At 39.8% G+C, this 26,202-nt stretch overlaps 2 protein-coding genes and 1 pseudogene across 4 annotated transcripts in view; 1 reads left to right on the forward strand and 2 right to left on the reverse strand.

The window, feature by feature from the left end:
* Positions 1-16,760, forward strand: part of LOC148370476 (zinc finger BED domain-containing protein 4-like) — a 214,916-nt gene extending 198,156 nt beyond the window's left edge. Inside the window, exons 2-4 of one of the 2 annotated variants that reach the window (XM_088333001.1) lie at positions 11,458-11,897; positions 14,424-15,814; positions 16,020-16,760. In XM_088333001.1, coding sequence (XP_088189127.1) covers positions 11,662-11,897; positions 14,424-15,814; positions 16,020-16,411 — 2,019 coding nt within the window. In that variant the 5' untranslated portion in view covers positions 11,458-11,661 and the 3' untranslated portion in view covers positions 16,412-16,760. Of the gene's footprint in view, positions 1-11,457; positions 11,898-13,220; positions 13,363-14,423; positions 15,815-16,019 lie in introns of those variants that run through there. The other variant, XM_088333002.1, reaches the window with a different exon arrangement.
* epha2b (eph receptor A2 b) overlaps positions 1-26,202 on the reverse strand; it is a 95,688-nt gene that overhangs the window by 18,788 nt on the left and 50,698 nt on the right. For both annotated transcript variants that reach the window (XM_088332997.1, XM_088332996.1), the window contains exons 4-10: positions 23,053-23,208; positions 18,393-18,734; positions 11,288-11,418; positions 6,348-6,519; positions 5,552-5,651; positions 588-643; positions 389-514 (exon numbers count right to left, since the gene is read on the reverse strand). In XM_088332997.1, coding sequence (XP_088189123.1) covers positions 389-514; positions 588-643; positions 5,552-5,651; positions 6,348-6,519; positions 11,288-11,418; positions 18,393-18,734; positions 23,053-23,208 — 1,083 coding nt within the window. The remainder of the gene's footprint in view (positions 1-388; positions 515-587; positions 644-5,551; positions 5,652-6,347; positions 6,520-11,287; positions 11,419-18,392; positions 18,735-23,052; positions 23,209-26,202) is intronic.
* On the reverse strand, positions 20,268-20,422 carry LOC148370484 (5.8S ribosomal RNA; annotated as a pseudogene).

Consider the following 26,202-nt stretch of genomic DNA (forward strand, 5'->3'; position numbering starts at 1 on the left):
AGCCCGAAGATACAGGCACTCCCGCGACCCTACTGAGCATAGGCGGCGCAGATAATGGATGGATGGATTATGTTTAAGGAAAATAAGATCAAGACCAAAAAAAACCTGAACTGTTTGAAGAAAAAAATAAAATACAAAAATTATTTTTTTTCGAAAAGAAAAGAAAAACTAAATGAAATTACATACAGGGGCAAAAAAATCGTAAAAAAATGATATCATAACCCTAAAATAAATAAAATAAAAATAAAAATTATAGCAAGCCTGTTTGAAATCATACAAAAAACTCCAAAATTATTTACAACTTAAAAAAAACGGTTTAAAAACCCGGAATGGGTTTCAGAAAGGTGTTGTGTAAACAGCTCCAGCTGTGGACTGCAACGTCACTCACCGGCTCCGATGACTTTCTGTTTGCTGATGTGGCTGGGATGGATTTCGGTCGCAAACTTTAGGACGGCCGTGTTGGGGTCCTCGTAGGTGTGTGGGTCCACGTATGTCTTTAGCGGTTTTAGTTGCTCTACAAAGTCCGACCACAAAACGATCATGAGATGGTTAAAGTTAGGGGACGAAAAATAACTTTTTTTAGGCACCTGAGCTGGAGAAGTAGGCATCTTCTGGTCCTTGTCTAGTGTGAGAGTTTCTTTTCCTGAATAACACAAACATCATTTTTTAGGGGTAAATTACTCTTGTTTGTGTTTTATTGACTAAGAGTCTAAGAAGGCAAAATAAAAAAAAATAAAAAACAGAATTAGCTGGGATGCACTTTATTTTCGGCCGTGGAAACATTTAGGGCGAAAAAAACCCACAACTGCATTTTCTGTTTTGGCCAAATGAAAAAAATAAAACTGAAGAAAGGCTATAAAAAGAACAATGTTGTAATGGCGTTACTTATAAGGTGAGGTGAGCCATGTGAAGCTAGCTTTCACCCAGGGGCGAGTTTGTGTGTGAAGTGACAGCTTATATTTCATTTTGCACCCGAGAAGTAAGAAGATAGAAGTTAAAATGGGAGCTCTGCAATGTTTTAACCAGCTAGAAAATGTCGTGTGTTTCTCACCTTCCACATTTTTACAAGAAGTTACACAGACTTTGGCTAATATTTATCTGCCAACACCCATGTTTTGTGAGGCATTTTTCGGTAGGAATGCAATGAATTTTGGGCACCAGAAAACATTTCGGCTGAAAATGACCAAAAGTGTAGAAAGAAAGAGAAAGGCATTAAAAAATTTCTGAAAAAACACGATGTTGTGATGACGTCATATGTAAAGTCAGGCGAGCCGTGCAAGCCTAGCTTTCTCTTAGGGGCCAGTTTGTGCATCAAACAACCTCTTATTTTTAATTTTTGCACGGGAAAATCATGGAGAAGTTTTTACCAACAAGAAGTTTTCTTGAAAGTTTACGGTCCAAATTTGTCTGCAGTTCCCTGGACTTCAGCTAATGGTTACATACTAACACATTTTGGACTACTGGGATTCCATTTTAGGTAGAATGCAACACATTTTTTACGTTTCGTTTTGTTTGGCATTTTTAGTTTAGTCCGAAAAAAAAAAGAAAACTGAAAAAATGTTTACGAAAGAGTGACGTTAAGATAACGTGTCAAACGTGAGAAAAATTAGATAATAAACAAACAAAAAATAATTGCGTTTCTTTGGCCAAGTGTTTCACTTCTTTGGCCCAAAATTTTCATTTCTGTCCATCAATAACAATATGTTGGGGAAAAAAAACTATGTATATATTTTCTTACAAAATCAAAGGCAAAAAAAAAAAAAAAAAACCCTCAGATCTCTATAATATCACAAAGGGGAAACATCTGCACAAGGGGTAAAAATAACATAATATTGTCAGAATCTTGCAATATAATAGTTGAAAAATGTTTTTTTAAAGGATAAAACATTTTTTTTTACAAAATTTCAAATTGTAAATCTTTTCTGTATCATAGTGCACAAAATCATTATTATCATTTGTTAGGGATGATATGGGGCAGCACGGTGGGGCAGTGTTTGGCGCGTGTGCGGTACAGTTCTAAGGTCTTGGGAACCTCCTGTGTGGGTTCAAATCCAGCTACCGGACTTACTGTGCGGAGTTTGTATGTTCTCCCCGTGCTTGCGTGGGTTTCCTCCGGGTACTCCGGTTTCCTCCCACATTCCAAAGACATGCATTTTAGGTGGATTGGCTGGTCCAAACTGTCCCTAGGTGTAAATGAGAGAGCGAGTCCCTGTGTGCCCTGCGATTGGCTGGCAACCAGTTCAGGGTGTCCCCTGCCCACTGCCCGATGATTGCTGGGATGGGCTCCAGCACCCCCGCGACCCTACTGAGGATAAGCGGTGCAGCTAATGAGATGAGATGAGGGCTGATATGTGTGCTATGGTTGGTGTTTATTGTTCATTTTTAGGCATTAACTATTTATGAAACATAAATTATATCTAAAAAAAAAGCTCAAACATTTCTGATACAATAATCGCAATAACGTGGTTTATGTTTTACCGCGCATTGTGTTTTGCATTCTGATTGGTTAAAGAGTCTCCCCCCTCTTATTACTTATTGATGGTATTGTAGTTATTTGTAAAAATTCAAAAAATAAATAAAATAAGTCCTACAGTACTTTTATTTGTTAAACAAATGCTGTAAAAATGAGTTGTTCTCTTATTTCAATGTAGAATAAAGTATTTAATTGGAAAAGAATTGTAAAAATAAAATAAAGGTTTTTCCTACACAGATCTTGCCAATCAGTTTCTTTTTTGAAACTCAACGACTGCGTTAAACGAGTGATTATTGTAATTAGATACTCTTTTGAAACCTGTATTTTTAACAGTTCAAATAAAACCCATATACTGCTCTAAATGTTTCACAAATCCGCAAAACGTTTCATCACCTTGATTGTTGTAAAATTCCAAGATGAAGACCGGGGTGGGTGGAGGGGGAGCTGATATATTGTGCTTCCTCATCAAATAAAATAAAACCTCTATCAATGGTGCTTTTTCACAAAGGCTTTCTTTGATCAGGACTAACGATGCTCATGCAGAGGATTGACGAGTGGGTCTGAGGACGTTTCAGCTCAAAAATTCAAGACTTAGAAACCATTAGTACCACCAGGCCCTTCTAGGGGGTTGGAAGGCATTTTTACCTGACTCCCCTGCTAATACGGACCCTGTTTGAGATGTAGACTTTTGACTTCTAGGGTAACCTTCTGTGACATAAATATGTACGCACAATGATTTTGAAGAGCTTCAGAAAGTTTCTCATAATATTACTATTATTGATAATAATAATAGTAGTAATAAAACGAACTACATTTGTCGAACACCTATTCAGTAGCACATCACAAAGTGGAGGTATTCCTCTGTAGTTGGATCCCAAAACCAAAAAAATATAATACGTTTAAAGTGTGTCTTACTTTGCAAACAGTATAGGCAGGGAAGTCCGATTTTAAATGAAGAAAAACAAAACAAAAAAATTTGTTAACACCGCGGGATCCAATGCAACCAGGGTTTCATTCACATAAAAGACTATTAGTTGTGATCATGGATATCATAGCGTACATTGATTCATCTCCGGTGTTGGTGACTTTTTCTTCAGCGTTAACAAACGCATTTTGTAGAATACAATCGCGCTTTATTATTTTATTAAACACGTTATATGGACTACGATCGCTTAATTGTTTCAATTAGCTCGCAAAGAGGTCTAAATATAATGGAAGCTAGAGCTCTTGTTGGTGATAGAAAGGAGTGGAGAGGTGTTGTGAAAGGAAAGTGGGATTGTGGACGCATTCTTAAGGATGGGCTGGGCACTCGTATGATGCGGCAGGGGTAAACCAGTGAAAGCTGTCGGGCCCTGCTGTTAAACAAAAGAGTGTGTTGCGTCACCCTGACCCAAGTGACATGGCCGCTTTCTGGTGTCCCGTTTCATCTGGAGGGACGAAAGCATGACTAACTAAGGTGCCGAGGTGCCTAACTTGTTTGGGTGTTTGGGCAATTGGGTTGGCCATGGTCCAAAAAATGTTGTGTGTGGTTTTTTGCTATTTTTTCCCTTTTATTTTCTTTGTTATTGTATGTGCTGTCTTGCTGTCACCCCTCTTGAGGGATATGACCAAGGTAAATAGATAGATAGAATGCGATCGCTTTTGTCGGGGCGCAGCAGAATGGGCGTTCACGCGAGGGTGGGAGGATTTTGAAGGGGAGTCGGATTTTGAAGGGGAGTCGGATTTGTCCTTGAATTCATGTTCATGTTTCGTCTCGTGATGACGTTTAACACTTGACGTACGAGGTACAACGCTCTCAAGGCATAATGCACAAGCAGCACGGTCATTTTTTGCATGAAACCCCATTCGTCTGTCCACGCTGGCGGGAAAGAACGAGATTTTTCCGCTCGAGGAGCCGTCATGATTTGGCTGTCGTGATTCGTTCATTTATCGCGCGCCGGTATTTCTGTGGGAGGGTTAAAACAGATCTCTCCTCCTCTGCAAGGCACCTCGCAGGCACGCGCTCACCGTAAAGCCGCTAAACAATGAAAGCGCGCAATGAAAATGTCTAAATTTCAGGTAAAAATGCGCATTTAAAAAAAAAAAATCATTATCACTGTGTCGCGCGCTCGCGTGCCACTGGTTAACTGTGCCAGCAGTGGCACGCGTGGCATAAGTTGCTGACCCCTGCTCTAACGTTATTCTTCCTACTTCAGTGGCTCCGCCCCTAGGATATTATCCAATCAGAAGGTGCGTGGTGGGTAGCGTCCGAGATAGAGAAAGGGAAGAGTGGGTGAGGCTCGGCTGCATCTGAGCTCTAAGAATTGGCTCGTCAAATAAATAAAAATGCCGATAACCGTCAAACTCCCAAATATCAGGGCGGATGATTGGCCCCTGGATACATTCTCAGGATGCGTGAGCATTGTTGACCCAAAACTGCGGAAGTAGGAGTACAAGATGGAATAGAGCCAGGAAAGATTTGTATGGTGAGCTGCGTTTTTAGAGTCACAATCCCCCCCCCAAAAAAAATCTCTGCTGTTGTGTGTACAGGTGCACAAATCGCAGTCTTAAGGAACACATTTATTTTGGGATATTTCCAAGAGAAAACAGGCTTTTTCAAAAGCACCATAGGAGCCAGTGGCTGCAAGGCATCGTTATAACTGACTGGACTGAGGATATCATTACGATGTCTGTGTTTGCGGTGCCCATTTCCTGTATAGTAAGTTATCAACTTACTTGAATGCTAAACGTCAGAAACGCTGAAGGAATGCAATGGCAAAGCCACTAGGGAGCAGTGTCGCAGCCTTTTTAAGAAGACTTGTTTCATTATTCTGGATTTAATGTGTGTTCTATTGAGTCAGACTGCCAAGAAACATGGCAACAACTTCAAGCATTTTCAAGCACTTCAACCTAAATTAAGCACTTTCGAAACCTTGAAAACTTTCTAGCACCCCTATCTCAACAACTGAAGAACCAATGAGCATGAGACATTTGCTTTTGTTCCCATAAAGACGGCGACAAAAGCGAGTGAGAAATTAAGAGGTGATAGCATATTGAATGCAAAGGTCATCTGAGGTAGGATGAAAAAAGCCAACTCACCGTCGGTGCAGGAAAACCACCAGGACCAAAGCAAACAGAATGGCGGCCCCTGCCACCGGGACGCCGAAAATCAGACCGGGGTTGGTTTGGGTCAGTGGTTCTGCCCAAAAAAAGGAATATTTATTAAAAGGTTACCCTGTTTATTCTTGTAAAATGCACATTCTTTATTACCTAAAGAAAGAGGTTTTACGCAATGATTGATCAGTCGAAAATGTCGCTCACAGTAATCGCAAAACCTTGGATGCAACAGGAATCGAACCCTTGCAGCGTTCGTACACATTTTAAATTACTAATTTGAATCGCATTATGCACTTTAAAGGCCATTTTTTCTATGTTTCCAGTACCTTCAATGTAAGAAATCCAGTGCCGATCAGAATAACGTTTTTTTTGTAACTTACTTAGTTGAGAATAGTAAAGTTCCTATCTTGCTGCTAGCACATACTTTTCGCTATTTGAGATGTTCCTATCCATGATCTTTTTGTGTCAATGGGCTGCTATTACTGACATGAATTCTGCCCTTCTGCTACAAGAATGCATGCACAGCGTCAATACTTGTTTACATACACAGAAAGTAATCTATAGGTGTTGGGTAATGTATCATCAATAAAAGATTATCTTTATTTTATTAGTGCACCTCAAACCGAAAATGTACCCGAAATTCTCAAGTGCACTTTATAGTCAAGTGCGCTTTATAGTCAAGTGCGCCTTATAGTCCGAAAAATAGGGTATTCTCGTTGTGATCAATGACAATAAAGTTCATTCCACTTGTAAATCTAATTCCAATTCTGATTCTTACCTGAAGACGAGGTTTCAAACTGTTCCTCCACGCTGGAACCTCCGGGAGTGCCATCTGTGCCTATGGCCTGCACCCGGAACAGGTAGGCCGTGCTCGGGGACAGATCGCTGATCTGCACCGAGCTTTTCTCTAGGATCAAAACCGTGTAGGTGGTCACGTCCAGGTTGTCGTCCTGAGGGGAAGACGAAAAATTTCAGGTAAGACCTTAACCATTTCTCACATTCAATGCCTTTGACGGCAATAAATGTCAAACAGACGTTTTCCTTTATAAGCCTTATGCTGTGTTCGGGTCTCCAGTGACCTGTTTCAAGGTAATAAAATGTAATAACTGATGTGTCTCAGGAGCCATTAAATCAAGTTACAATAGGAATATGTGGTTATGGATGTATTAACTACATTGAGTGAAACTCCTTTCTTTTTGGTGGTCAGGATTGAGTTAAACCTTGGTTCAAAATTTACTTGCTAACAAGGAGTAGTGGTGCCAATATCTAACCCAACCAGTTTGAAGCCAAATGACTGTAAAAGGACTTGACAGCAAAATGTTTGTTATGAAATTCAATCAAAATGGAAAGCACGAAGTACTGCAAAATGATTGAGGAATTTGGGATGGTAACGTTAATATATTTACAAAATTTGTGTTAAATTTTGTCAGTGAACCCTTTTTTCCTACATGACAGGGCAAGCCACATCACATTTATTTGTATAGCCCTTTCAATGTTTTATTCTTTTGAAAAATAAAATCATATTCGATGACATCGGATTTAGCTTATTATATTAGACTGACTTTATTTTAATTATTATTAACTTGTATTAATTTATATACATTTATTTGTCCTATCTTTTAAACTAATATCTTTAGTAAAATATTTGCTGTATCAGAAAATGTTTTCCTATTTTAAGTATCCCCCACTAATATTTCTAAACAATTTAGAAAAATAGAATACCGTAAATACCGGACTATAAGCCGCTACTTTGTTCCCAAACGTTCAACGCTGCGGCTTATTCAGTGATGCGGCCAATTTATGTAATTTTTCTAACAGCCGCCAGCGGCGCTCGAGTTCAAGGCACATGACGCAGCTTACAAGCTAAACGCAATTGAAAAACAGAGCAAATGCACGCATACTTTACCTTGCGAGCGTGCTGCTAGTGTGTTTTTGAATAAGGGAGCGTGGGACGACGTCTATATGACAAAGTCTCTTTCCCATACTCAAGGAGGACAACTTTGATAACGTCAATTACAGGGAGGAAGATGAGAACGGTTTACCGTGATTTCTACATGTACGGTATATTTTATTTAACAAAACCGCTAACTGTATTGCGAGCGTGTTGTTAGTAGCATTTTGCTACCCTTCACAGGCACGGTTTGGGATGAAAGTTATAATATTATTCTTAAAGCTTTGAAAACTCGGTGTACCGTCTTTCTTTGTAAATATGTGTAACCATGTATAATATGTATTTGCAACTGTATATTTTTGTAATATATTTATTTGTATTTATTTTGGATACTTATTCTGATAAGTCTTGCACAGACCAATTAAAAAGAAGGGGCGTAACAGACGCGGGGGATGACGGGAAGTGGGGACCGGTAAAGGTGAGTGTTTGTGGACACGGCAGACAATAGTGGATATATATTTTTCCCACCCTCACCTTTGGAAATATACACTTTTTTTCCTTGGATTTCTTTTAACGGGACCCGGACTCTGCAGGTGTGCATCAAATCTTAAGTACCGGTATCATTTTCTGTTCATTTTGCCGGCTGTGGTTTTTGAACTCTGTACTTTCTGTTCGGTTAAAATCGCGGGAGTCAAAGTAGGGTTTGAGTTGATTTTGTGATTGTGTTACATATTTTAATGTGGGCACATGCGGCTTATGTACAGGTGCGGCTTGTGTAAGTAGAAAAGCGGTTATCCTCTTAAAATGTGGTGGGTGCGGCTTATAATCAGGTGCACTCTATAGTCCGGAATTTACGGAAATATGTATTTGCAACTGTATATTTTTGTAATGTATTTATTTTAGAGACTTATTCTGATATGTTTTCCACGGGCGAATCAAAAAGAAGGGGCAAAAACCACGGGGGCTGACGGGAAGTGGAGTAAAGGTGAGACGTGTTTGTGGACGCAGCGGACAATAGTGGATATATTTTTCCCACCCTTACCTTTGGAAATATACTTTTTTTTCCTTATATTATTTTCAAAAGGACCTGGACTCTGCAGGTCAGCATCAAACCTTAAGTATCGGTATCATTTTCCGTTCATTTTGCCGGCTGTAGATTTTGGACTGTGTACTTTATATTCAGTTACATTCGTGTGACTCAAAGTCGGGTTTGGGTTAAATTTGTGATTGTGTTACATGTTTTAATGTGGGCGCTTGCGGCTTACTGTATATACAGGTGCGCCTTGTGTAAGTACAAAAGCGGTTATCCTCTTAAAATGTAGTGGGTGCCGCTTATAATCAGGTGCGCTCTATAGTCCGGAATTTACGGTACTTTAAAAGAAAATTGTTAATTTGACTTTTTTTTTCATTACTTCCAACTTGTATTTTGTAAAATAATTATAAAATAACTTTGACAGACTTATTTTATGACAGATAGATTATTTTGCTCATACTTTTTTACTATCTTAATACATAGCATAACTGCAAAAAAAAAATTAAGTATATTATATATTACATTAGAACTTGACTTATTTTTCTTATTTATTTTAGGAACCTTTTGGGTGAAACAAAATTCTTATACAGAAAAAATATTTGCTGGATCAGAAAATGTTGCCTATTTTAAGGTTTTTAATATAAAACATAAAAAAGATAATAGATTATTATAAAAAAAGCTTATTGTAGAAGTGTATCCATGTTTTTCACCCCAATTTTGTGGTGCTATTAAAATAATTTAAATCAGACATTAACCGAAGGCAGCTTTTTGCTCTCTTGGCATCCACAAGGAGGAACCAATAAATGATCCCAGAATTGCAGTTAACATTTACGTTCATTCTCAGCAGTCTTCGTAAATGAAATTCACCCAAGATAGAGTACTTAAAGAATTCTTCAGCTCAACTTCCCATGTAAAAATGATGGAATTCTTCCCACTACTTTACTACAATCCCACTTACAATAAAACTACTGTTGTTGGCTCTAGACTCTCAAAGTATCATGTTTTTATTCGCTGTAGCAATTATGCCTAAACCGTCTGCCAAACTCTCTTTAGAAAGTTCAGATACTCTTAGGTTTCCATGTTTTAATCAGGATAGCATGTAAATAATGAAAACAATATGTAACTTAAAACTATTCCTAAAGATACTCATAGCACTGTACCATTGTACTGTAGGCACACCAGTAAACCTCGACCAAAATCCAAAGCGAGGCTTTCTCTCCCTCTCTTCTTCTCCTCCACTCCCCTTATCCTAGTTTTTGGTTAAAGTGAAATATTAGTGATGTTAACTGTGTTGAAAAATATATTTATTTACCACAAAGGGTTTCAGAGAGCTATTAATGATTTATATCAGTTATCGGCTTCCTCTTAATAATAAAAATCGGTAATGGTATCAGCCCTGAAAAACCTTTATCGGTCAATCCCTACTTAACAGTATGGAATAAGATATATTTTTCTCCCTGTGTTACAGTATTTTAACCATATCAACAAAAAGGTTTTGTGTACATATGTCTCAGTCTGCTATTTGTTGACGTCATATAAGATGTCACTCTATAATTGGTTTGTATATTGGCAACATGAAAAGACTGATAAGCTATTGGCTAAACAACTTTCAGCAAAACCTTTCTCTAAATTAAATTCAGAACTGTCCATCCATTGTCCGCACCGCTTATGCTTAGTAGGGTCACGGGGGTGCTGGAGCCCATCCCAGCTATCTTCGGGCAGTGGGAACCTTGTGCTTCATAAATACTTTGCGAGTTAGTATAACTGTATTTTTTTCCCCACGCAGTCCTAAAACATGCAGTGATGCTAAAGGAAAAAGCTAAAACACGTTGACAATTGAAACAAAGCTTGCAATTAGCGAGGAATAAAAAAAAGACAAGCGCATATTTTTGTCTGTTACCAATCAGCAAACGGGAAAGTTATTAGGGATAAGGAAACAATTAAAGCAAGGAAATCCTCTGAGGACATGACAAACTTTGAAAGTGGAAGTTTTAAGTTTCATTTTTACTCCGCTGACTCAGTCTTTTACCCCTTCTGCATCCTCCCGCTACTCCACTCGACCGGCTCTAGTCCAGTCACACCAATGGTAAATAAAATTATATTTTTCCTTTACATGTATAATCATTTATGCCATTCAATCAAATATATTAATATTGAAAAGTATGTAGTATTAATTTTAATGTTTTTCCGTGGGGCATTGTAGGTTCAGAACATATTCGATAATTAGCATAGATTTTTATCACACACCAATAGCGGCCATGCAGCCATGCAAGGCACCAACCTGCTTATTGAGGGCATTCGGGATTCAGTGTCTTGCCCAAGGACACTTCGACATATAAGACGGAGGAGCCAGGAACCGAACCTGCCATCTCTTGATACCAAGACGGGCGCTCTACCTCGGGAGCTAATGGTAAGTGTGAAGCACATTGTAAAGCGCTTTGGGAGGTCTTCATTGACTTGAAAAGGGTTATATAAATGCAGACCATTTTACCATTTATCCTCTACTATAGAGCAATTTCACTTTCGGAGCCCCACCTAAGAACAGATATACCCGGGGGTCTGCTGTAGCTCAAAATGTGTTTACATCCTATTTAATTGTGTATATGTCAATAACAAATCCCTTTGTTTGGTTTTCTTTCTGTCGGTAATTCCTAAAAAAGCTAACACGAACTTTGAGATACCCACCACAGAACAGATTAATTTGGTATTCTGGGGGCCTACTGTATCTCAATTTGTTTGACTTTGATTCATAGAAACACACAATCCATGCAGATGATTTGAAATATCAAAGCACCTTTTTGCGGTAGGTGAGTTCGTAGCGGAAGGGCTGAGGTTGGAAACGTGTTCGGGGGGACACGTCCCAGGAAATGGACAACTTCGTGGCTGTTCTCTCCACCATTCGGATGGAGGTGATCTTGGGGGGATCTGAGGACAAAAAAGGGACTGTTACCGATTAGTATTAAGCAGACATGGGGACTTGAGACTTAGTGACTTGGACTCGAGTCGACTCGAGTCGCTGTTTTTATGACTTGTGACTTGACTTGGACTTGGCAATCTAAGACTCGGGACTTGACTTGACTTGAGCCACGATGACTTGAATGACTTGCGTGTTCATATATATATATATATATTTCATTATTTAAATAATGTTGACAATTACAGTACGGGATGCGGGCTGAGAAACGCTCTCATGTCACGCCCACTCTGCCCATGCGCCACACACCTCCACGGCAACCACCTGAAGTCAGCATGTCTGCTCCGAGGGTAGTAACTTTTGGCTTCAAAAACTTCTGTGAAGAAGGTAAACGGCGAACAGCGCAGTGCAAATTTTGCAACGGGAAAATTTCGGACAGCCAGACCACCACCTCAAATTTCATCCGACATTTGAAGAGCCATTCTGCCCAGTAAGTGTTTGTCAGTGTTAATATCTGTTTGTCAATGTGTTAATATCTGGTGAGTTGGATGTTGGCTAATGTCTGTGAATATTGTCATTCACCCAGGTCATTTTATCCATACAGTTTAGTTGTAGGCAACTGGACTTCTAATTTGAGCTTGAGGAACTTCCATGAGGAACATCTACAGCTCAATCTCTAAAAAGTCCAGTTGCTTACTCTTTGGTTGTTAGCTAAGAGTGAGCGGCAGGGCGATTTAGCCGCTGCACAGGGGGGTTTCAGTTTATCATTGTGACATTCTTATGCAGAGACGAGAGGTTATCGTAACCTGCGTCAATGATGCTTCATTCATTTACTTTTATAAACATTGCAGTATGTTTGAGTAAAACGAATGCATTTGTGCTCATAGTGCCTCGTCTATCCTACAACGGGTAACGCAAAAGACAAGCCAGGCATATTGAGCTAGGAGCTACGGATAAACGGGCTGTCTAATTGAGAAAATAGGGTAGGCTAAGCGGTGAAGTTGAGAAGGACACGTGCACTGTACATGATCAAAAATCAGGGATGTGATTTGACCAAAGTGAAATTATCTGAAAATTAGGCGGGGGTCTGGGGGCCGCGGGCACCCAGCTAGGTCCAGGGCAGTGCCCTGGTGGGGGGAGAAGTGGGGCGAAGCCCCCCGGAGGTCATGGGTTTTCCGTGTTTTTAAGTACTTTCAATGCACTCAGATGACAAAGAAATAGACAAAACAACAGCATACATTTTCAATGTATTTTGAACTATCCCATATAAAATTACAGTTTAAGTCAACTCAAAATCAGTCACATTAAAAAACATTGGACTGCCTTTGCTATTAAAAACTATCACTGAGAATATCATCATATCTAACTCATGTGATTACTAAGTTAACACATAAATCATGTTGAAGAGTTCAAATTTCATGAACAAATAATTGTATCATGACCAAATGAAAAGTAACTCATATTAGAACATACCATAAATGTCTTTGTTATAGAAGAAGATGTTATCTATAAATGAAAGTACTGTAGTGGGTTGTACATAATTCACCCACGGAACCATTGTTTAGTTAGCGAGTTCCTAGGGGGACTCTTAATTCGGCCGGTTCTAGCCACTCTCGTGTTTGTTTTGTTATCGCCAGTTTAAATGTCATTAAAGCAGCTTTCGTTGGCACCTTTGTTTGACACTCCGCTTACGACTCCCGTCTCTGCTCGCTACATTGGATCACGTCGGGGTCACCAACATTTGTAGATAATTCCTTCTCTAACCAGTCCGATCGAAACTTGTTTTTTTACGATCTTAGCAATTTCTTTAACTCGCGGAGCATCTTTGCGTTCGATCTCGGACATCTTTCTTTAAACACTCGGCAAAAACGTGTGAGAAATGAACAATGGCATACTCCTACGCCTTTATAAGGAGCGCGTTTATTGGTCAACACGGAGACTTCAACCAATCGCAAGTACGTTTCATTTCAGTTACGGAAACACTAAAATGGAACGCTGTCGAGACGAAATCGTTTTTTTTACCATTTAAAAGAATCGGAAATTTTAAAATTTTATTTTTGGAGCGAAAGCGGAATTCCGCGAATTAGCGGAAAAATCACATCCCTGAAAAATGTGTCTTTGCCTTAATGTTATAGTCTCAATCTGCATATAATTTGGAAGTGTTGGCAAAAGGGCACCTTCCACGATTGGGGAGAGTGTGGGGTTGGCGGCAGCTGCAGGGGGATCCGCTCTTTTTCACAGGCATGCTGATCGTACATAGTCAAGTCAAAGTCAGTTTTATTTGCCAGTTCCTTCAAATGTACTTGACATAAAACGGAATCGAAATTACGTTCCACACTGTCCTATGCGTAGACATTGACAACAATAAAGTGCAATAAAAGTGCAACAATAAAGCCTGGCTATCGCGACTATTAATAAACTGTGATAAACGTGTGATAAACTCATCACACGAGTTTAGTCTGGCCAACCATCCGAGAGGCTGCGTTGATCAAATGCCTCTGTGTACTACTGGACTATGCTACAACCAATCAGACTACAACGTCATCACGCTAAAACCGCCTCAATCGTGCAGGCTAGATCAAAAGTTATGCCAGTAGTCTCCAAATCAAATAGTGACAATAATGTTAATCCAATCTTATAATTAAGACCACTAAGTCGACAATTATGGAAGTTTTTTTTGTAGTTTTTTTTTAGTAACTTTTTAGTATAAAAATAAATATTAGCTCATTATTTTCTTTAAAAATTTTGATTTCATGGTTGGAAATGTTAAATAAATTGTTTTATTTATTAACTATCACATGGTTAAGATATACCAGCTTTATGAGCATAAAAAAGTAAAAAAATGTGGTAAAAGCTTCAGTTACAGTTGATTTGATATTAAGTAATATCATCCAGAAGATAGATAAAAAAAAATACAGAAAGTTTCAAACAACTGTTTTTTTAACCATATGTCATGATTTCATGTCTGCCCAACCATACAGGACATCTCATTCTTGTTTTTGCATCTGCTTCACAGATATGCAGAGTATGAAAGGACAAGAAACGCCTGCACTGATACTACACAGCCTGCAATATCACAGTTCATCCAGTCTCGTCCTCTGGAAGCATATTCAGCAAATCATCCCAAACAGAAGTCCATAACCAATGCTATTGTTACAGATCTTGTGATTGGATGTAGCATGCCCCTTTCAATGACGGAAAATAAACATTTCAGGCACTTCATGTCTGTGGTCGACTCCAAATACCAGCCTATCTGCCGCAGAACAATAACTTCAACAATAGAATCACTTGTTGCAGACATGCAAGAAAAGATCAAAGTGATTCTTGCTGGTGTAGACCATGTGTCGGTTACCATAGACATTTGGTCAGATAGGAGGATGCGCGGCTTTTTGGGAGTCACTGGCCATGTCTTAACAACCTCAGAAGGAGTCATGCTGAAGTCATACCTGCTGGCATGCAGCAGATTCAAGGGATCTCACACAGGAGAGCGCATTGCTGAAGCCTTTGATTCCCTGTGTGAGGATTATGGCATTCGGAAAAAACTCGACTTCATAATCTGTGATAATGCTGCGAATATGAAGCGAGCATTTTCAGTCTGTTTTCCGAAGGATCAAGATGACGAAGTAACCGATGATGACAATCTGGATGATGAAGAATTGTGGGAAGACCTCTCCAGAGGTGACTGGGAGACTGTGGACCGCACAATCAACAGAGGAAGCCCTAAACGTCAGCAATGCTTTGCGCATACTCTGCAGTTAGCTGTTGGTGATGGTCTCAAGGATGCACGGATCATGAACAGTTCCTTTGCAAAATGCTCCAAGCTTAGCTCTCTCTTGCATACATCCAGCACCTTTAAAGATGCGTTTGAGGAGAAGTTTGATCAGCGAGGGATACCCGCTGCTGTAAACACACGGTGGAATTCAACTTTCCGACAAGTCAAGGCAGTGCTCTCATTCAGTCACCAGGACTTGTGCAGTGTTGTTCAGAACACGGGACACAGTGAGCTGGTCTTCTCAATTAGGGAGTGGAACTTGATGAAGGAACTTTGTGATGTGCTACAGCCATTTGCAGAGGCCACTGATCTTACTCAGGGAGAGAAGATTGTGACGATTAGCTCTGTCCTCCCCTGTGTATTGTCTCTTAACCACCACTTGGAAAGACTCAAGCCGCAAGTGCGCTTCCTGGGAAGCATGATCCATAGCCTGCAATTCTCTTTGAAGAAACGGTTCCGGGGAATCTTCGTTAATGTGAAGATGTTGTCAGCTGCATCAGGGGAAGAGCTGCCATTTGCAGACCCAGTCTACATCAGGTCAGCTGTCCTGGACCCGGCTTTCTCCATGATGTGGCTTCAGCATGATGTGCTTGTCACCGATGATGTCAAGAATAACATTGTTGACATGGTAAAAGGTCAGTGGATTTTTTTTTTTTAACGTGATGTACACTTAGGCGTGTCACCATTATCAAATTATGGAAATGTAATTCAAAACAGTTATATGAGTATTATAATCCATTTTAGAGATGATTTTGCAAGCGTATCAAACTGTGGATGTTCAATTTTGAATAATGCTCATGAGATCTTACGCTTGCCCTTTTTTTTCTTTGTTTTAATTAGATCTGATTCTACGTGAGGTGCAACCTCACACAACATCCCAGAGTCCTGAATTCCTAGAGGAGGAAAGCGAAAGCCAGCAAGAAGACAGCACTGGCCTATTCTCAGGCTACAAAAAACGCCGCAAGCAGGACCCAACCACCAACCCAGAGACACAACTAAATAACTATTTTTCTCTTTGTTGTGGGCAGCCTTGTCTGTCCTTCTGGGACGCAAACAGGGCTGTCCTCCCTGCCCTTTTTCCTGTTGCAATGAAAGCTTTGTCAGTGCCAGCCTCAAGTTCCCCAGTGGAAAGAGTCTTCAGCCATGGTGGAATCATTATGAGACCCCATCGAGCTCGGCTTGCAGATAAGACCCTGTCTAATCTTCTATTTTGCAAATGCAATACCTTGTAAAAAGGGAATGACTGATGGATATACAGTGACTGAGTGAGTGAGTTAATTTGTGTCATTGTGAGTGAGTGAGTGAGTGAGTGAGTGAGTGAGTGAGTGAGTGAGTGAGTGAGTGAGTGAGTGAGTGAGTGAGTGAGTGAGAGTGTGTGAGTGAGAGAGAGAGGAGAAATGTAACAAAGTTTAATAATAATAAGCTATTTGTTTTAGCTGTTATTTGTTTCCTCATAAAAAGGGATTGACTTATGGATATACTGTTTGAGTGAGTGACAGAAAGCGTGTGAGAGAGAAATCTGCAAAGAAAAGAGCAAGAGAAATGTGACAGTTTAATCCTCTGTAAGTTAGTATTTGTTTTAGCTGTTATTGTTACTTTGTAAAAGTAAAAAAAAAGTAAAAGTTTGGGTTTCGATCTACAGATCACTTTTTCTGTCAATAAATACCAAATACTGACGATATCACTGTTTGTTTGAGTCTATGATGTATTTTACTGAACATGAGTATTTAGGATACAAATATTTTATTACAGGTTAGGCACATTAGCCAAGGATGATTACTTGATTTCTTATATATTGCCTTTCACTTTATTAAGATCAGATTCTGAAGCTAAAATTACAACAGTACGCCAAAGGTGACTTGACTTGGACTTGACTTGACCTATTACAGGACTTGACTTGACTTGACACAGCCTGTGACTTGACTTGACTTGACTTGCCCAAGAAAAAAATACTTGGGACTTACTTGAGACTTGCACATGTGTGACTTGGTCCCATGTTAATACTATTAAGGGCTACAAGTTAGATATCAATTTTTGAAATAACTTATCTTGTTACTACTTTGTTGTGACTATGTTATTACCAGGTTGTAATCATTAAAAGCGGTGTTTAAATAGGCTCAGCCAACTACTAAAACCAGACCAGTTAGAAATAAAATTACCTAGAAAATCAAAATGACCAATCACTAGTGATCTATTTTCAGAACCAGTCTGCAAACTCAGGTGTTCTTGTGAGGTCCCAGTGAGCCGAACCCTGCCAGGGGACTGATAACCTGATTGGGCGCACTTGGCACTCATGAATCCCCTGCATATAATAACGACAGCATGGACAGATTCCTATCGTCTGATCGTCACAGAACTTGCCTCTCCACACTGCTCTCTAAAACCCTCGATGTTTCCTTTATGAATACAGTATTTTCCAGGTTATAAGGCGCAGCCAATACCCCCAAATTGGCGACCATTCATATCTTTCTTGACGACTGAATTACTTCCCACAATATTGTCCATTCATTTAAGACCGAATAAATTACTTTACTTACTTTCTTGTTATTCAATTCATAATCTCTTGTGTTTTGGAAAAACTTTGCATGTCAGCTATACTGAGGACCGGATTAATGTCTGACAATGTTTTTGCGACCCAGTCCTTAAATAACATCAACGATTGCGTACCGTGCCTGCATTTTCATTTGTATTCTGTATCGCTAGTGGTGTAGTGAATAGGATCTGCCGCATTCAACGCTGAGATCTGGGTTTGATTTCCGTTGCATACAATGTTATGCAATTGTGATCAGTAATATATTCCGACTGGTCAGGCGCAAATATGGCCCTTTTTTAATTCTTTGTGCAGCCATAGCCCTTACAGTAGTTTTACTTTAATGCAACTTACATTCCAGTGCACCTTACACATGAAATGAATATCACAAAAGACTAGTTTTTTGGGGGTGCGCCTTATAACCCAGGGCACGTTACAGTGAGAAAAATACAGTAGTAACTTTTTATTTATCCAGCCTTACATTTTTTTGGACTGTGTATTTGTCCCCTGTTATTAATTTCCCTTGCTTTACGGAGTGGCTTTTGCTACTTCCCTTGTCCCTATTAAAGATTGTCAACTTGACGTGTGTCCACATTTGGATCCTCTTCACATTTATTAGGGCTATTGGGTGCTCACGGGGACCACGTTGGTCACTGCTACTTTAAAGCTGCCCAGTGGTTCACCTGTGTAGTGCAGCGACGTAGTCAAAGAACTGGTGGCGGGCGCTGCCAGGGGAGCAAACCCGGACACGCCGCTATGGACTTCAACGGTGAAGGTGTAGTTGAGGTGGGCATCCAGCTCGCTCACAGACACCCTGGTGTCGGTCAGACCGGCGCTAGATGGGTCGTAGTGGATTTTGTCTCCGCAGGGCTGGCAGGACTGTCCCTCGCAGCGTTGGCACTCCACGCTGTATGTCAGGTCTGTCCGACCGCCACTGTCCTCTGGCGGATTCCAGGACAGTAGGAGTTTTCCGGAGGACAGTTGCGTGGTGGTGGCTGTCAGGTCTTTGGGGGCTGACGGGAGGCCTGAGGTGAATATGGATGGTAAAATAGTGAGTAGACGGGCTCCAAATTAGGGCCAAGAGATTTAATTTTAAACTACAGATAAACCTTTGCAGTAGACCCCTGGGTTATGACATCCTTAGCTTAAGATATTTTTACGTTACGAAGTGGAATACAAGATTTTTCGGCCCCCATTTTACAGTATTTTCCCCACCATTGGACATCAACAATAAATGATTTCGCGTGCCCCAAAACGAGCAAAATTCAAGTGTAAGACTGTGCGGCGGGATGCCACCATGATGTGCTCAGTCGAATAGGGCCTCACTTGCACCAGACAATCTAGTAGTCAAATATTACACATTGAAGCTTTAAGAATACAGAGGCGATTAAAGCAACAAAGTTTTCTAAGGGATGAAAGAAAAATGGTCAAAAAGTGGTTGCAAAAAACATTTTATCAAACAACTGAGATAAAATTAAGATTGCCATTTTCTTAAGTTTTGGGCAAAGATAAAGACAATTCTATATAAAAACAAACGCTGCTTGTTTCCTGGCGAGCGGAGGACAATGATGCTAGTCTTAGCTAGTTTCTAGCAAATGTAAACCTTTGAAAATGATGCTAGTTTGTGGCTTAGAAAATGTCAATCCTATTTTTTTTTTTATCATAGATCATATTTTAAAAAATGTAAACATATGTATTTTTTTGAGTATAACACGCACTTGTTTGCAATCCGCACTCCTACATTTTGCTTAAAAATCGGTATGACATTTTGTTTCAATTTTTCTCAGCTCAAACTAAGAGTTGCAAGTGACAAGTGTTGAATATGTGCAGACATTATTAAAATATTAAATTCACACTGGAGAACTATGAACACAATACCAACGTAAAATTTACAATTTATTCATTTTATGTACTTTTAATTCTGATTTATCATCAGATACACCGAAACGTTGTTAACCTCATTGTGTTCCGCTGGTTCGAGAGCGTTATCCATCCGGGCACCGGTGCTGTGAAATGCTCTTCCTCCTGAGATCCGATCTGCAACCTCAGTGGAAATGTTTAAATCTAAGCTCAAGACTCACTTCTACGCTATAGCATATGAAATGTGAATTTCCCTTCGGGGATGAACAAAGTATCTATCTATCTATCTATCTATCTATCTATGAATAACCTATACTTTTCGTGGACAATATCTCTGTATTATTTGTGATTGCAACATTCTTTGCTGTCATGTAATCCTGGAAGGGGGATACCACATGTTCGGTCCCTTCTCAAGGTTTCTTCACTTTCCTCATGCTGAGGTTTTTTGAGTTTTTCCTTGCTCTCATGTTGGTTCCAGATCAGGGGATGGTGTAATAATAGTGGTGTAATAATAAAAATAAATAAATAAATAATAGTCTGTTGTAATAACCTGTGAAGCCCTTTGAGACTCTTTGTGATTAAGGGCTATACAAATAAAAATAACTTGACTTGCTTTTTGTATGTACAGTGGGACCTCGCTTATTGCGGTTAATGGGGACCAAAACCACCCGCGATAAGTGAAAATCCGCGAAGTAGCGGTGCACCTTCAAAAAAGTCCCAGCCATCTCCGGGCAGTGGGGAGGGGACACCCTGAACTGGTTGCCAGCCAATCGCAGTTGCAAATCACATTAGTTCTCGCAGCTAGCTGCGTTCTTCATCGACGCACGAGCCGAGTGATCCACCGCTAAGAGTCGTACAGCTGGGCGATTTTACGTCCGCCCAGGACGATCGGAGACAAATTGACGACAGGGATTATACTTGCGCCGCAATGCGGGTGCCGTTCGGTCGCTCCCGCGAGCGAGCCCCTAACTCGCGGCGCTAGTACTTTCGGGCGCGATACGCACGACACTGCGACAAGCCAAGCCAGGCGCCGGCCTCCGCGCTGAGCGCCCGGCGTCTCCCGCCCGGGCTGCGATGGCTCTACATGGCGCTACACAGCCCTTGATGGCTCCGGCCGACGGACGGGCGGCCGCGGGGGAAAAGGGTACCTGGGGGGACCTGTGGGGTTAGGGGGGGCGGTGAAGCGGAAGCCGCACCGAAACCGCGCGCCGGGAAAAGAGAACGGCGCGCCGTGCTAGGGTCGTCGGCCGAGGGGGATTCCCGCAAAAAGTGAAAATCTGCAAAGTAGCGACGCTCCTTCAAAAAAAATAAAAAATAAAATAAAAATAAAATATATATTTTTTTAACCATTACAGACTGCGAAGCTCTGAAGCCACGAACGTCCAACCGCGAAGTAGCGAGGTCCCAATGTATTTGTTTTTTTTCAGGGCACCTTTGTTTTCTCCACTCTAAAAAAATCGTCTCTGGTACTGTGACTATAGTGCCAAGATGAAATAAAACCCGCTCTCAACGCCACATCCTCTGATTCCCAATCCATCCAATTCATGTTTTTCGACCGATCAATCATTGCACAAATACTGTAATACACTACCGTTACTTTTTTAGATTGAAAGAAATGCACATTATGCATGAATGTATTCGGTAGATTGGTCCTTATCGTAAATTGGAGTGTTTTCCATACCCCAATGGGTGGACAGTCTAGGTGTGGTCCGTGCGCATTTCATTTTTTTCACATACAAAAACTTTTACACGGCGTACACAATTTGAATTTGATCAAATAACGTATAAATAATAGAGTAAGTTGACACGTATGTTATTGTAAAGCGCAACCTATTAGTGATGGGAATTCATGTTCTTTTTAGAGAAGCGGCTCGTTCTGCTTAGCTCGCAAATGGCGTTTAAGATTTTTTTGTTGCAATAACCTATAGAATACCAATAATAATAACTTAACATTAAGCATGAAACGAATGAATAAAAATGCATTTTACTCATATATTATAGTAGCCTTTATTTTTTTCACGACAGTGAACTTTTAACTAATTTAAACGTTTTTACACTAAAGTCAAGCAACACCGAATCCCAGAAAAACAACAACAAAATAGGAATTAGAAATACAGTGGAACCTCGGTTTTCGAACGTCTCTCAGTTCGAACAAATCGGTTCTCGACCAAAAATTTCGAGAAATTCTTGCTTCGCTGTTTCGTCAAATAATCGGAATTCGAACGCCGGTAAGCTAGGGTGCGATGCTGAGCGGCGTACGGGTGTAGATCATGTAGATTGCCCCCACCCCTCATGAAGAACTGTTATCACGTGCGGACGTGTTTCGTTTTGCTTTCGCTTTTAATATAGGTGTACCAAGTGTTTTATCCCCTAATTATGCCTCCGAAGAAGGTCGGTGCAAGCAGCAAAGTTGCTACAGGTGAAAAAAAGAAGAGTAGTGGTACAACTATTGCATTTAAGAAAGAAATAATAGCAAAATATGAAGAAGGTGTGCGAGTTTCCGATCTTGCTATACATACAGCATGGCTTCTGCTGAGCACCACAAAGGTAAGAAATCCTATTCATAATTATTATCTTTACCCTTTGTTTATTTTTACACGTTCATGTTAGTGTAATCTTTCGTACGGAAGATTACGATAACGCAAACGTACAATTAGCCTGGGTTAGCTTTGTTTACGTAAAACCTTCAGGGTGTTGGAACGGAGCTCCCTTTCCAATAAAGCGCTAGCCACTTGTTGTGGAGACCCGGGTGCTAAATGACGTGTAAACAACCTGATTTTTTTATTTTTACACGTTCATGTCAGCGTAATCTTTCGTACGGAAGATTACGCTTACACGAACGTACGATTAGCCTGGGTTAGCTTCATGTTTACGTTCATGGTAAATATTCAGGGTGTTGTAACGGATTAAAACAATTTTACTTTTAATAGGAAAAACGTTTTTCGGTGATCGACCAAATGGATTTTCGAACAGGGTTCTGGAACGGATTATGGTCGAGAACCGAGGTTCCACTGTATTGACTTTTCAGTGTTTAAAAACAAACAAACGTTTAAAAACAATAACTTTTAACTATTTATAATTCAACTTCAGATCAATGTTGACGGAAACGACACAAAACCTCTGAAACATTACAATTTGATTAACAAAACCAAAATAACATTAGTCCTGACATAATATTAGCATTTAGGAACACAAAGTGCTAAGCTTTGAGGGCCTGATTCAGATTCTTCTGTCAGTGACAGACAATGCACAATGGTGTGGAGCCATTAATATGATTAAAATTAGTCCAAATAAGGATCATTTTCCTGGTAGGGACCAATTAAACCCTGGTGGCCCACTAGAGGGTTTATATTTTTGGGTGAACACTAAATAGGATCCGAGTTTCCCATCTAGGCGAGCTAAATTTGCAAAAAAATGCTTTGCAATTTTGTCTGAGAACCAGAAGTCAAACTTGTGACAAAGGAGATGAAGGCGTATCATCACCTGAGCAGGGGCCAGTAGGGAAGTCGCTGGGGGCCCGAAAGAAGCCGTCCATGCAGGAACACAACAAAGCCCTGGGGCCTGGCCCCTGGGTGTTGGCAGGACAGGGCTGACACTTCTCACCGGAAGCATCTGCTTTGAAGAAGCCAGGCTGACATGCTGAAAAGAAAAAAAGATGTTAGCAAGTGTGACTTAATTTAAACTTGATGTATGAGCAAGCTTGAAGATTTTGTTGCTGCATGAACTTTTTACCTTGTAAGGACGTGTTATTACACAAAGGTCAAAGGTAAACTAGATATGTGAAGAAAAACTGTGCTGTGTTGACTCAAATGGTTAGACGGCGCTCTGTCTCTTCTTTTTTTTTTTTAATAAGATGACCGCCTTTCTCTTACAACAAACACAACCAGTCGTCCCGCATTCCGCCCAAGGAAGACGAGTACCGTGTGAAGCTACAGTACGAGTTCCAGTCATGCTTAACTTTGAAACATCAACAACTCTGCCTGTATATGTTATTAAACTATCGAATACTTAAAATATAAGAAACCATTTAGATCTAGTGTAAAATAAAGAAATCAAACAACTCTCACAACACGAAACACTGGGGAAGTAGAAAGAGGCAACAGTGCTTCAAATATTTTGTTCACACAAAAGTCAACGGTAAAGCAATATAAAGTGACTATCCAATCCCTCTCTCTATATGATGTCATGTACTTAATAGCGTAAAACTATATTGCCAATACTGCCACATCGTTACTGAGTGTGCCCACAGTAGTATGTTATGGTCTATTTGCAAGTGACACTTACCCACGTCTACACAGCTCGTCTCAAATTATTTCAAGTGAAGCACCTCTTTTGACCATCAGTAAAAATAACTGCGTTGTAACGGCAAAAAATAACAATTAGTCAGATTACTAACGTGAATGGCTTGAAAGGGAAACACCTATGGAACTCATTGAAGATTGCTTGCATGACCATTTGAGGAAAGCGTATGAGTCCCCCCCAACCCCTCCCAAAAAAAAAAAATTATTTACATGGAGAGGCTAAAAATGTAAACAGTGGCTAGCTGTGAGTCAAAGCCTGCAGCCAAGTGGATAATAAAACATGGCTAAAGAAGGAAAAAGTCAAAGATGCCTGAATCACGTAACTCGTGACCATCTGGGAAAGGAAAACGACACTGAAGGACATAACAAGAGAAGCTGACAATAACAATGGCATATAGCGGTAACCTTTAGCCAAGTGGCAAGAGAAGGAAACAGTGGAAAAAAAGATATCCAAATCATTGAACTCAACGAATGACACGAAAGAACAAAGCAGGCGCAGCTATCAATAACAAAAGCATCAAGCAGTAAAGCACCGATGCCTGCAACCAAGTGGCTAAAATGAGTGATTGGAAAAGGAAACACTGGAAAAAAGTGGAAGTTGTCTAAATCCCAAAAAAGATGTTTGCTTGTGTGACCACCAGTGTAAGGCAAGTGACACTGAATGACAAAACACCAGTAGCTAGTGGCAAGCTATAGACTGCGGCCAGGTGGCTAACACGTGTAGCTAGAGAAGGAAACCGTTGAAAAAAATGGTTCCTGAATCATAGGACTCTGCCTATTAAAAGCAAGGATGAGCTGTTGAAGCTAAGAAGCCATTAAGTGCTAAAAGCACCAGGCTAACAAAATTGTCATTCAGGCTTCCATATAAGCAAGATAGCGGCCAAGCACAGTTTGTTTGAAGTGCGTCTCAAGTTATAAAATATAATAATTACAAATTTCAATGCTTGTTCTGTGTTGAATACTGTAACCATTTAGTGGTTGGTTAAAAAAAGGAATGAAAAAACAAAAACAAAGTAGATGCTCAATATTTTATTTGGATGTGGAGCATTTTGAACCAATTAGAGTCATGACTGGATGAATCCAAAGTAAAAAGATCATATATCTGACGAAAAATATGCTTTAATGCTTTCATAAAAGCAAAAAGAGAATTATGTTTTCGAAAAGGGAAATTGAGTATAATTTAGCACCTCAAAAGAACTTAATTCATTAAAAAAAAACATATCGATTTGATTAACGAGCAAAAATACATATAGTATCAAACAAATATAGGTCACAAATTCTTTAATTTGATTTAAGCTTAAAATTGTCTGCCATCTTCCTACTACATGTGTCCAAAAACTCTAAACAGCTGTGTGAAAAAAAGTAAAAAGATGCGTTTTGTAACTTTGAGTATCCGTAGTTTTTTATGTTCCTTGTGGTTTGTTGCACTATACAGTCTAGAAGTAAAAACATTACTCCGTCTTATTTTAAAAAAATCATGTTATATGATAGTTTATACATTTTGTCTTTTTATCACAATATTGCTCTAATTTAATGAATGACGTTTTTTGTTGTTGTTTTTTTACTACTAGGAGGCGCTATACAAACATTGTCCATCTAACAGACAATATTCCAATTTCTCCAGTACCATTAAAAGTACAGATCTGGTGGGAATCATGTTTTTTGAATAGCCACAAATATATCTGCAATTCACATGTGCGATTTCTATTCTTGCATGTGTATTTATACAGTCAAGTCAATTAATGTTTATTTGTATAGCCCTTTATCACGAGGAGTCTCAAAGGGCTGCGCGGATCAAAAACTATTATTGCAAACTGTAAACAATTTTTACACCATGCCCTGATCTAAAACCTACATGAGGGCAAGGAAAAACACAAAATGGTCCATAATTGATGTAATAGTGCCCTGTTTGGATGTAGCATGCACCTGTTCTCTTGGCCGTGCCCGTAGGGGGCGATGCCGCTTCATAGGGCAACATCATACAAAAGAATGCCAGTTGCCCTTGATCCCAAGGAGGCGGGAATGGCAATGTGTCTGCATCACTTTTTAACAGTAACATGGCCTTAATTTCAAGGGTTAACCAGCACCTTACATAATACTCAAAGCAGTTTTCATTAATTAAATCACAACATTAAAATTCAAGCATTTTCAAGGATTTCAAAAAGTTGTTGTATGTCAAAAGATTATTTAATTTTCTGAGCAAGATTCGAGTCTTGACTTGAGTAAAATCTTTGGCTACTCCATCCAACTCTGTTTATTTATAAAAGTGTTATTACCAACACTGCCGCACGCACATGGCCAAGCAGATAAACTTGTGAAGTCAAGTGTCACC

Source organism: Urocampus carinirostris, chromosome 3 (assembly GCF_059441175.1).
Source record: "Urocampus carinirostris isolate Australia breed hairy pipefish chromosome 3, RoL_Ucar_1.0, whole genome shotgun sequence".
NCBI classification, from domain to species: Eukaryota; Metazoa; Chordata; class Actinopteri; order Syngnathiformes; family Syngnathidae; genus Urocampus; species Urocampus carinirostris.